Source organism: Anguilla anguilla, chromosome 1 (genome assembly GCF_013347855.1).
Source record: "Anguilla anguilla isolate fAngAng1 chromosome 1, fAngAng1.pri, whole genome shotgun sequence".
Classification (NCBI taxonomy): Eukaryota; Metazoa; Chordata; class Actinopteri; order Anguilliformes; family Anguillidae; genus Anguilla; species Anguilla anguilla.
The window spans coordinates 76,762,154-76,774,511 of NC_049201.1; the positions used below are offsets into that span (position 1 = coordinate 76,762,154).

Below are 12,358 nucleotides of genomic sequence, written 5' to 3' on the forward strand. Positions count from 1 at the left end.
TAGGTCACAACCCCGTGTCACAACTCAAACTACAGACAGCCTAAATTAAACAAATGCAATACTGTATACTTTCACATCATGTACAAAATACACAAAATAATTGTGAACCAAAGTGAACTATCTGGATAAGTCGTTTATCCATTTAAAATCCTGTCTCTTCGGACCAATGTTCGGCACGCGCAATAGAGGAACAGTCAAAGTTTGTGTTTACGAAGTATTTCCAAACAAATTTTAATTTAAATTTAAATGAGGTGTTTCAGATGAGAAAGAGATGTGATTGAGATGAGACTGAGAATGGGATGAGATGAGGTTCGAGTTGAGAATGAGATGTGATTGAGCATGAGAGTAGGCTGAGTTGAGAATGAGATGAGATTGAGTTGAGAATGAGATGAGATTGAGTTGAGAATGAGATTAGGTTGTGTTGAGAATGAGATTAGGTTGAGATGAGAATAAAATGAGATTGAGTTATGAATGAGATTAGGTAAAATTGAGAATGACATGAGATTGAGTTGAGAATGAGATTAGGTTGCGTTGAGATGAGGTTGAGACAAGAATGAGGTGAAGTTGAGAATGAGATTGAGTTGAGAGAAATCTTGCCGACTACAAGCTTTCCTAGATCGGCAATGCTACGGGCAATTGTCTGTTGTGCTACAGGGGTTTTCAGCCACACTGTGGAATCGGTCATTACGCTAACAATAACTCTTTAAGCAGGACAGGCCACCCAGGCGCCCTCTGACGTTTTAATTTCAGCAGTCACTTTCAGCGAGAGCAATTTACACAATAAATGCTTACATAATCGTTACATATCAACCTTTCATAAAAATACGTATTTCACTGAAGCAATGCTCAAAGGTACAGTGGCAGTGTATATATATATATTACAGGAGATGAGCCACTCCTTAGCGGTCCAAAGATAAAAACTCTGTATTAAACCTGTACAAAATATTTTAAAATGACCACCCAACCAATAATGTGAGGTATATTAAAAAGTAGGACAGTTTTTAAGCTTTTAGTTTGAAAATGGTCCCAACTTTAAGGCAAAATGGGAGGCAGAGTTTGCACAAGGTTAATTCTTTTCTCAGGACAAGCCCGCGGTCCAGTCCCTCGCAAAAAAAGTCAGTTGACTCTGGCTTGAGCCAACAGGGGGCGGCGCGATTGCCCGCTCAGAATACCTCAGACGCCGCCGCCGCCGCCATGCGTGATCGAATGTTGCACTTCGGCAGAAACCTCCCAGAAACATCAGCTGGGGGTGTGGCCATGTTAAAGAGATGCGGTCTGGTCCGGCAGGCCGTCCGCTGTTCAGCAGTTGATCTCGTAGGCCTCCACGTCCTCGGGGGACGCCGCCGGACGCGCGCAGGAGGAGCAGCAGGGGCGTTTGAAGCTGAGGACCAGGGCGGCCCCGCCCAGCACCTGGACGCACCCCCCGACCCAGCCGAAATAGAGCGAGCCGGCGGGGCGGAGGGAGAGCTGGAGCAGGGCGGAGATGTAGGCGTGCGGGGGCGGGGCGGGAGGAGGCTCCGCCCCCAGACCCAGCGCCCGCAGGTTGTGGGCGTACAGGGCCAGGGCGGCCAGGCTGAGCAGGCCGGAGAGGCCGATCAGGACCCCGCTGGCCCCTGCAACGTTGCGCAGCGGGAAGTCGGTCCAGCAGCGCACCCCGAGGCTGGCCAGCGCGATGCCCAGGCCGCACAGCGAGAGGGAGCCCAGCGTCAGGCCCCGCGCCCAGCGCACCCGCCCGTCCCGCTGGTAGGCCCCCGCGGCCGGCCAGCACTGCTTCAGCTCCGACTCCACCACCTGCAGGCAGCTCTCCCACAGCCCGTCCGAGCGCAGCAGCGTGGCCTCCACCCCGCCGGCCCTGGCCACGCCCAGCCGCGCCCGCCCTTCCCGCCACTGCGGTGTGATGGCCGCCGTGAACACCAGCACCAGCCCCAAGGGGGCGCACACGATCCCCGTCACCATGGAGGCCGGCGTCTGCATTCCCTCCCCGGGTGACTGGAGGACACTGCTGCGCTCTTTCCTGTGGCAGCGGGACGGCGAGTTGGACCTGGACAGGAAGAGTAACGGGTAGAGTTACAGTAGAGTTACAGGTAGAGTTACAGTAGAGTTACAGGTAGAGTAACAGGTAGAGTTACAGTAGAGTAACAGGTAGAGTTACAGTAGAGTAACAGGTAGAGTTACAGTAGAGTTACAGATAGTTACGGTAGAGTTACAGGTAGAGTTACGGTAGCGTTACGGGTAGTTACAGTAGAGTTACAGTAGAGTAACAGGTAGAGTTACAGGCAGAGTAACAGGTAGAGTAACAGGTGGGTGTTAGAGGAAGAGTTACAGTAGAGTTACAGGCAGAGTAACAGGTAGAGTAACAGGTGGGTGTTAGAGGAAGAGTTACAGTAGAGTTACAGGCAGAGTAACAGGTAGAGTTACAGTGGAGTAGCAGGCAGAGTAACAGTCAGTTATAGTACAGTAAGAGGCAGAGTAACAGTCAGTTATAGTACAGTAAGAGGCAGAGTAACAGTCAGTTATAGTACAGTAAGAGGCAGAGTAACAGTCAGTTATAGTACAGTAAGAGGCAGAGTAACAGTCAGTTATAGTACAGTAAGAGGCAGAGTAACAGTCAGTTATAGTACAGTAAGAGGCAGAGTAACAGGGAGAGTAACAAACTTTTCTGTTAGCGCTACAGTTTTTTTAGGCTGCTGCGTGCTGCTGTGCTACAGGTGTGCAGTGATGCTTGTTGGCGAGTGTGATGTGGTTGGTGTGCTGGTGCTGTGCCTGTTCTGCTGTAGCGTATGATTAGAGGGCTTGTGCGTTAAGTGCACGAGCGCGTTGTTTTCTCTTTTTTTTTGCCACCACGTCGCAAACCCAGGCCAGGTAGCTGCCAGCGGATGGCTTTATTTCAAAAGGCTTCATTGTAATCTGAAGAAATTGACAGAAATTACCCAAAGCCACCCTCAGGGTAGTGTTCACCAGGGCCCCACAGTGCTGCCATTTTGATGTGTGCTAACTGGAAAAGTAACTTAGGAGCACATCTACCATTTGAGATGCATTAGTGTGCTCCTAACTTTTTAAACTCATGAGCACGTGCTCATGTTTGCGTAGAGCACTTTCTCTCCCCCTCCCCCCCCGCTTTTATTTATATACTGTGAAATGGGGCACAGATAAACTGAAAGAGAAGAAGCCAATGTCCTGTCTGATGAATGAAAAGGCCACTGTGTGTGCAACTGGCATTCAAAGTGGTGACCTGCCCTCAACAGAACAAAGCTACGCAGTTTTGAAAAACAGATGGTTCTTCTGTAAACAGACATATGACGCAACCCCCGACTGTGCACTTTGCAGTTCTTTGCCATTAGACCCAGCCGGCATGTCTGTCCGGTTATTTTACACCGCGTAAGGCCTGTTTCCGTGGGACTGGGTTCACTGGGGACTCGCAGGTGTGCGATTGCTCCCAGCCATAATTACGTTTTCTTTTTCTTTGGTCTTTTGTCTGTTAGTCATCCAGAGGAAGGTAATGAACTGTGTGCTCCACAACTGTGACAGGGTGACAGTACAGTATTAGGTTGAGTCACAGTCAGAGTGATGAAAGAGTAACAGGTTGACTCACAGGTCAGAGTAATGGAACAGTAACAGGTACAGTAACAGTCAGAGTAACAGGTTGAGTAACAGTCAGAGTGATGAAAGAGTAACAGGTACAGTAACAGTCAGAGTAGTGGAAGAATAACAGGTACAGTAACAGTCGGAGTAGTGGAAGAGTAACAGGTACAGTAACAGTCAGAGTAATCGGTTGAGTAACAGTCAGAGTAATGGAACAGTAACAGGTACAGTAACAGTCAGAGTAACAGGTTGAGTAACAGTCAGAGTGATGAAAGAGTAACAGGTACAGTAACAGTCAGAGTAACAGGTTGAGTAACAGTCAGAGTGATGAAAGAGTAACAGGTACAGTAACAGTCAGAGTAACAGGTTGAGTCACAGTCAGAGTCAGAGTAGAGTTCACGAGAGGAGCACACCCCTGACAGAGTAACGGGCAGAGTTACAGCTACAGAGTTTATTTCTTTTGTACTTCTACACACTTATGTCTTTTATAATTTTACTTACTATGTTTTATGCTCTTTCCTTTTTATCTATTTTATGTAAAGCACTTTGAATTGCCTCTGTGTATAATGTGCTATACAAATAAACTTGCCTTGCCTTGCCTTACAGGCAGAAAGACAGGTAACTGCTCGTCACCCCAAATATGCATGACAGGTAATGACAGGTAGAGTTACAGGCAGATCAACAAAGATAGTGGCATATAGGGTGATCATGCAGGTGAACTACAGCAGACAAAGGCTTGGGCTTGGAGTATTACCATCTGGACCTGAACAAAAATACACATTGTAGTGATGTGACATCGAGCTGAATCCAGGCACAAGTCTTCTTATCCATTAAGCTCTGCCTGACAGGCATTCACACATTAGACTGCACGGCTAATGAAATGACCTGACTCTGCTGTAGCTCAACAGCCTGTTTGTCGGATTTGGCAGGTGCACTCCACACCTAGAAAAAAACTGAATAGAAAAACATGATGGAAAAATAAAGATTCCCTTTGGACTGAAGCCAGCAATGGAAAGGCTGTTGCTAAGTTACCTCCTTCCTGCCTTATTGCGGCTAGATTTTGTGACAGTTAAGATGAGGCTGGTTTGTGGGTTTGTGTGTGTGTGTGTGTGTGTGCGTGGCGTGAATGTAAGTGCGTATGTGTGTGTGTGTACATTTGCGTGTGTGTGTATATGCACTCTCAAGACTCGAGAAGCCTCGTTGTGTGTGTGTATGTTTGTGTGGGCGTGTGTTTGTGTGCATGGGTGTGTGTGCATATATGCGTGTGTGTGTACATATACGTGTGTGCATGTGTGGGTGTGTGTGTGTGCGTGGGTGTATGTGTATGTGTGTAAAAATGCGTGTGTGTGTATGCATGTGTGTGTGTATAAATGCGTGTGTGTGTATGCATGTGTGTGTGTGTGTGTGCGTGGGTGTATGTGTATGTGTGTATAAATGCATGTGTGTGCGTGTGCGTGTGTACGGCCATGCGCACATTCGTGTCTTTTCTCTTCTTATGTTTGTTGCAGAAGAATGCTTTCTGACCTTTCAAGCATTGATGAGAACATATCATTTGATCGGCTTGTGGAATCTAAATGAATTCGGTCCATTTTAAGACATAGTTAAGAATACACAGTGGGGCTTCGCAAACGAGCCTTCTCGAGTCTTGAGTGCCTCTTCCTCTGGCCAAGATCATGCCTCGGAAACCATTTCTATATGCAGGCGACGTCAGGACCCACAGGAAGAAACTGCCGCTTACAATAGTCTTTATATCTGCAGAAATTAATGAGATTCTTGTTTTGAGGATGCTGAGCTGTTTCTCCCAATCCACCCCTTAGGAGAGATGAAGAGCAAGGGCCTAGGTCAATCTAAGAAAAATCATGGACGATTTGAGAAGAAGAGGTAAGAACGTAAGAAACAATGCTGGTAGACTTCACACGGGGTTCTCTCCTTGCATCTGGCACTTATCTCATTCATTTTGGGCTAATAAAAAGTGAACTGAAGTGAAAGTAAATCCAGAACACGGCAATTATTTGAGAAGCAGAAGAAAATAGTGAAAATCTCACATTGGTGTTTAATGGAGCTCGTTCTAGTCTGGAAATTCCACACGTCTTGGGACAATGAAGAAATCTTGTTTTATCTTCCTCTGGGGAAAGGGCAAAAACAAAACCATCCATCCATCCGTCCGTCCATTCATCCATTATCTATAACCGCTTATTCCTGGTCAGGGTCGCGGGGGGTGCTGGAGTCTATCCCAGCGGGCATTGGGCGAGAGGCAGGACACGTCACCAATCTATCGCAGGGCACACACCCCATTCACTCACACACTCATACAGTACCTATGGGCAATTTAGAGTCTTCAGTTAGCCTACTTGCATGTCTTTGGACTGTGGGAGGAAACCGGAGTACTAAAAAAAAAAAAAACATTATTCCAAAAACCCATGTGACGTGTGAAGCCAGTATTGCATTGTGTTTGAATGAGTCATTTGGTAAATCATTCTACAGCTTGTAAACAACTGGTCCAAAGACCCCACATTACGACATTTAAGAACATTCTAACCACATATTTGTGATCTCGCACCTAAAAGGGTTAAAGCCTTCTTACGAGATACTACTAGCCAACAAGGAAATACAAATTTTAAAAAGCTCATGTGACTCATTTACTTGAACTTGTGCTTTCTTATTTTGTCGATATGAAGTCGGCTTCCATGAATCTAGTTTAGTCAGGGTCAGGTTGGAGGGAAAGCGGTTTAGTCAGGGTCAGGTTGGAAGGAAAGGGGTTTAGTCAGGGCCATATTGGAGGGAAAGTGGTTTAGTCAGGGCCATATTGGAGGGAAAGTGGTTCAGTCCAGGCCAGATTCTGCTCCCCTGGCACTAATGCCTCCGTAAAAACATGTGGGGGTTGTTTGTTTTTCCTCAGGAAAGATGTTTTTGGACAATTAAAAAAAATAGCTTGAAGCACATGGGAGCGTGCAGTTGCCAGGGTGAAGCTCCTGGCAACCGACTCTTCCTTGCTCTGCCCATAGCAACAAGAGGCAATCGTAGACAGAGCACTGAAGCCAGCCACCCGTGTCTGGGGCCGGAGAGCCGAGGCAAAATGCTGCATCCCCCCTCTCCTACCACCCCCCTCCCTTCCCCAAGCCATTTGCGTGTTCACCATAACTAGGGCAGAGTGACTGCAGTGAGGGGTGGGTGGTTGGGGGGCTGGGACTGTTGCCATGGGAGGGAGCCATCAACCAATGGGACCCTTTTGTGTGCTTTTAGACCGCCAGGTGACCAAATAAATCCTCAATCGACAACCATTTTCCATGCCATCCATTTTAAAATGTATTTACTACACATGCAGCATCTGGGTTAAGGACATCGTTCAAGGGCACAGTAGCTGAGCCCCGCGTGGGAATCAAGCCAGCAACCGCTGAGTTACAGACTCAGCTACCCATGGGTCATCAGCACACATGAGCAGTGCCTTTTCAGCTGACCTACCTGATCAAGTAAAGGTGAAATAAGCACAATCACCACCTCACAATGAACAAACAATGTGGCTCAATGAAGAACACAAGAGGATTCCCAAACAGTCACAGGAGTCTGTGATTCAAGTGTAGACGACTTGGGGACAGGAAAATTAGATGCATAGGTGTATTTTATTAATAAAAGGACCCAAACATGATAAAATAGGGATGGTAGTTTTCCTGGTTAACCAGTAAATGCTGATTTTCAGACTATCAAATATCTCCAGGACCACCAGCACTTTCCCTTCCAGGTGAACATCCTCTCCCGGTAGCAGCTGTTAGTCAGAGTGCAACAAGCCCATGATGTGTGTTTGCATACGACAGGCTTAAGTGCCTCTGGCTAAGACATTTACGGTCCGAGGATCAGAACTTTCACATTCATGAGAGGAAAAAAAAAGGTGGATGAACATGCACACGAATATCAGAAAATGAGAGAAAAGGTAGAGAGTTAGAGGCGGAGATGCAGTGAAGGGAATAAAAGAGGGAAAGATGCAGGGAAAAGGCACTGGGAGAGAAGAGAGGAGGGGAAAAATGCTGCAGTTGAGAAATAAACCTGACTCATCCTGTCCATTCCTGTTTTTTTCATATGAATAAAATTTCAGAGCTGCTACCAATGCCTTTACACATCCTCCACCCATCTCTCCCTCTTTCCTTCCACTGAAAGCACAGAGCTGCAGATGCTACTTACTGTGGAAGTGTGCAGCAGGCAGGTGGAGATCTGTCTGTTACCCCTCCGTCTGCAGGACAGCGTTATGATTCCCTTCCTCCACTGTGGAAAGAAACGTCCTCTTTTACATTCCCTCCCTCCTTATTTCTGTCTACCTAGATCTCTCTCTCTCTCTCTTACTTGATCTGTCACTTTCTCTATTTCTTCTTGTCCTTCCCTCCTCCAAAGGATGTGTTGTCTGTCTTGGATTCAGTGACGAGAAAATATTATACTGGCCGCTCTCTCTCTCTCTCTCTCTCTCTCTCTTTCTCTCTCTCTCTCACGCACACACTCTTATGCTTTGCCTGAGATGCCTCTTTGCTGAACAAAATGTTGTGTGGAACTAAGTAGGAGAGAAAGAGGGAAGGAGATGATGCACATACACACACACACTCACACTCACAATACAAAAACATGTGTACACACACAAGCATGCACGCACACACAATACACACACAAAACCTAACCCATATACATTACACAGTTGTTGCAGTTTTTTTTTGTAATTTTAGTGCTAATCATTCATAATTTCCTTCAGTTCCCAGACACACATTTGAAAAGTGTGTTTATTAGCTAGCAGCTAATCTTCTGCTGTCCTCATGTCTGTAACAATATTTCCTTCATGACCCATGCGTCTTAAGACCTTCCATAGTCTTAAACCAATCAAAATTCTGGCCTTGGAAAAATTTCATTACATGAAACACTATTGAGCCTTCTGTCACTCCGACAACAGATCAGTTCCTTACTTAAGGACATAAGAGACAACGATTTGCTTAAACTCTGGCAACAAACATATTTTACTGTGATATCAGAGTTGTTCTATGGAAACTAGTTTAGCAAAAGGTGAATTATGTGCCAATGTATGGACACACCCTAATGAAAAAAACAAACCAGTTATGGATGGGCGGGATATACTGTAGAAAACAAAACTTGCTGAACAGAAAGAAGATGATAAAAGAGAGCAACTTCCTTCCAAACTTATTGGAAGGCTTGAAAAACAACAAGTGAAGAATACATGATTTTTTCCCTCCCTTGAAACACTGGTGAGTCCGTCAACGGTCAAAGATTTACTGTATATTTAATTACTACACTGTATATCATCGAAACTGGTTAAGTGTATCCAGTTCTGTTCATACAGTGCTAGGCTCTTTATTTACACGTCTGTTGGCTCGTGGCAGAATAAGAATATTTTTGTAAAATGAATTGGCAGAGATGAGAAACTTTGCCTGCAGTGCTGAACGTAGAGTATGCTAAACTACACACTTAATATTCTCTTGTTTTTAGCCAAACTGAGATGTGTTGAGAATGCTGTGCTCCGAAATTGCATTTTTATTGTTTGTTTGAAGTAATTTTTCAATATATTTTGTGTTCAACAAATTATGCATGAACTTCAATAACAGTTAATCATTTGGTAACTATTATTGTGAAATAGTTGGGAAATAATGCTTAACTACATTAATTAAATAACAATATTAATTAATACATTTACAGATGTTTGTAAATGTAGGAATAATTATTTTTAACTTGTGTGTAAATAATGAGCAAATGCCTTACTAATGATCTATTAACAGACATTATTATAAAGTGTTAACCAAACTTATCTGGCTACCAGGTTTAAAATCACATAACACACTTCCTGTCTCAACAAAGTCAAATATGCAGCACCTTACTGTATTTTATAACAACAAATATGACAGCATCTAGTGCCTGATAAAGTATGATCCCCATCTTTAAAACCGTTTTATCTTGAGTTTATAGTGTCAGTCAGTCTTGTTTATTCAATCAAAAAGACTCAGTCAAACCGCCCTTAAGCTTATACGATTCTGCCAAATGCTCATATGGTCTGAAATGTAAGAAACAGAAAAAGGTGTGGCCTGAAAGTTGTGCCACAAGAAGGGGGAGGGGCCTCTGTTTAAGGACAAGTAGATGTTGGAGGATTGCTACAGGGATTTGCTTTCATTCAGCCAGAAGACTATTAGTGAGGTTAGTGACTGATTAGGCGATTAGGCCTGGCTCGCACTTTCCAATTGATCCCAAAGGTGTTGGACGGGGTTGAGGTCAGGGCTCTGTGCAGGCCAGTCAAACTTTTACACACCACTCTCAACAAAATCATTTCTGTATGGACCTCGCTGTATGCCAGGAGGCATGTCTTGTTGAAACAGGAAAAGGCCTTCCCCAAATTGTTGCCACAAAGTTGGAAGCACAGAATCATCTAGAATGTCACTGCATTAAGATTTGCCTTTACTGGAACTAAGGGGCCTAGCCCAAACCATGAAAAAACAACCCCAGACCAAGGGGTGTCCAGATACTTTTGGGCATATTGTGTATATACAGCACAGACATGTTCAAAAAGTGAAGCTGTCTACCCCTGGTGGATGAGGCCAGATGCGTTCTGTCAACCTGTGACTTAAATAATATATAATACTACAGTATTAGTACTTCTAATGCAAATTGTAGGACAAAGACAGGATTTAATGGTCAAAAAAGTCATAATTTCAGCTGCCTGAAAGGATGGGCCCTAAGTCACTAGTTTGAGCCTCAGGGTTGAGGGGTAGGGCAGGTTCAAATTTGCCAGCATTCCTCATGCAACTTTCTGTCAGAGTGCCAGATGGGATTGTTCTCTATGTGCAGGCAAGTGGAGGAGCCATGGCAGGGCCAAAGGCTTCTTCTGTGGTGGACGCCTCTGTTCATTGGTCAGCGTGATGTGACGTAGTTGTCTTAGTTTTGTGCCACGTCCTGAAACAGTTGTTCATTTTGCACTTCAACATATATGGGACGTTATTGTGAATGTATCTTACTAACGCCAGTGTCTGTCAGTACACAGTGTTTGTTGTGTCCTAAAACTGAAGCCAGAACAGCTACGCAGATAAGGTTTATCGTTAATAAATCAACCGGACCAGATTATTTTTATTATTCATTGATTGATTTGACAGAGATGACAGATGGCTGCACAGTATAGTTACCAAATCAACCTCTTGCTTGAACAAGGTTCTATTTTATATCCCTCCATTTATGCAAGACTCAGCCTCAGTATTCCAGAGTTTTCCCCCATCCAGTTACCAACTTCAGTCATTTCACTGCTATTTAACAGTCACATAACAGATAGGGTGGGTTTCCTCCAGGTACTCTGGTTCCCTCCCATAGTCCAAAGACATGCAGGTTAGGCTTTTTGGAGATTCTAAATTGCCCATAGGTATGAGTGTGTGTAAATGATGTGTGTGCCCTGCGATAGATTAGCAAACTGTACAGGGTGTATTCCTGCTTCTCGCCCAATGTACAATGAGATAGGCTCCAGCACCCCCGCTGACCCTGACCAGGAATAAGCAGGTACAGATAATGGATGGATGGATTGATGGATGATAGATAATGGGCGGGTACTGGCACATTCCCCCAGTCTGCCATTTGTCCACCAATATGGAGATGCAAATTCATTTGGGGGCAGACAAAGGAGACAGCGGGTAGCTACCTAGCAGGAAGTCAGGGGAACAGGGATTGCCATTCTCCGTGAAGCTCATAAACTCCAGTGGTTACTCAAGGTATTGCAGTTTAGTAAGCCTCTGGGGCCAAAGAGCAAATTTCCCCATTGAACCCCATTCAATACAAATTTAACCTGGCCAAATTAAATTATTTTGGACAGAACTATTTAGGTCTAAAATTTCTTCTCACTGAACTAATTACTCCCCAGGTACCAATTTTGTTTCTGAGTCCCACAGAAGAAGATATAAGATTTAGTTCATTCCAATTTGGTCTGTGTGGTTTTATGCCACAGCGCACGCACGTGCTTAGATGAGCACCGAGCACACCCGCGCATGAACGGTTATGAGGCTGTTATTGACTCATCGAGAAAAGGATTGAATTCAGAGTTGCTTGCACAGAACCGATGTATCAGAATAGTATTAAACCACGACCTAGGATTACATGAATCCACCGCCATTATTGTTTTCATTATATTGTTGCTCAGTAAGAGCAAAAATTTGTTTGTGTGCTGTGATAGACCGACCACTACGGAAGAGGATTAGGGTCACGTGAAAGATTTTTTTGAGTTCTGACTTTAAAGTCAGAACTCAAAAAAAAATTGCACGTGGCCCACAGTTCAGTGGCCAGTTTGTCAGATGATTTGAAAGCTTTTTCGGAGCGCACCCCCACTGGTTAACGTAATTTCTCTGTTTACCATGATCCTTAACGTTTAAGTACCCAGTATGCACCCTCTGGTGCCAACGGCCCATAGTCGAACATGGCTGCATCCATGAATTGCCTTCATGCGCCTTTGAGCAGCTCCCATAGGAATCCATGGAACTGGCAAACGGCAGCTGTCTCCAGCTCCTGCATATCTTGATGCAGGAAGTAAATATCTTTTAATAATTTTTTTTTTGAAGTATTGTTGTTATATTTCAATAGGAAGAGCAGTTATCAGTGTTGTGAAGTTACGTGATAATGGGGAGTCATGCCAAAAAAATATTAAAAAGTGGAAGATATTACATTACATTACAGGCATTTGGCAGACGCTCTTATCCAGAGCGACGTACGACAAAGTGTATAACCATAACCAGGAACAAGTATGACGAAAACCCTAGAGAGAAGT

At 44.6% G+C, this 12,358-nt stretch overlaps 1 protein-coding gene across 3 annotated transcripts in view; it reads right to left on the reverse strand.

The window, feature by feature from the left end:
* The window catches only part of si:dkey-221l4.11 (claudin-23), a 16,009-nt gene continuing 3,651 nt past the window's right edge, over positions 1–12,358 (reverse strand). The window contains exons 1-3 of one of the 3 annotated variants that reach the window (XM_035431992.1): positions 7,918–9,116; positions 7,759–7,839; positions 1–2,041 (exon numbers count right to left, since the gene is read on the reverse strand). In XM_035431992.1, coding sequence (XP_035287883.1) covers positions 1,300–1,974 — 675 coding nt within the window. In that variant the 5' untranslated portion in view covers positions 1,975–2,041; positions 7,759–7,839; positions 7,918–9,116 and the 3' untranslated portion in view covers positions 1–1,299. Of the gene's footprint in view, positions 2,042–5,627; positions 5,728–7,758; positions 7,840–7,917; positions 9,117–12,358 lie in introns of those variants that run through there. The other 2 variants (XM_035431985.1, XM_035431977.1) reach the window with 2 other exon arrangements.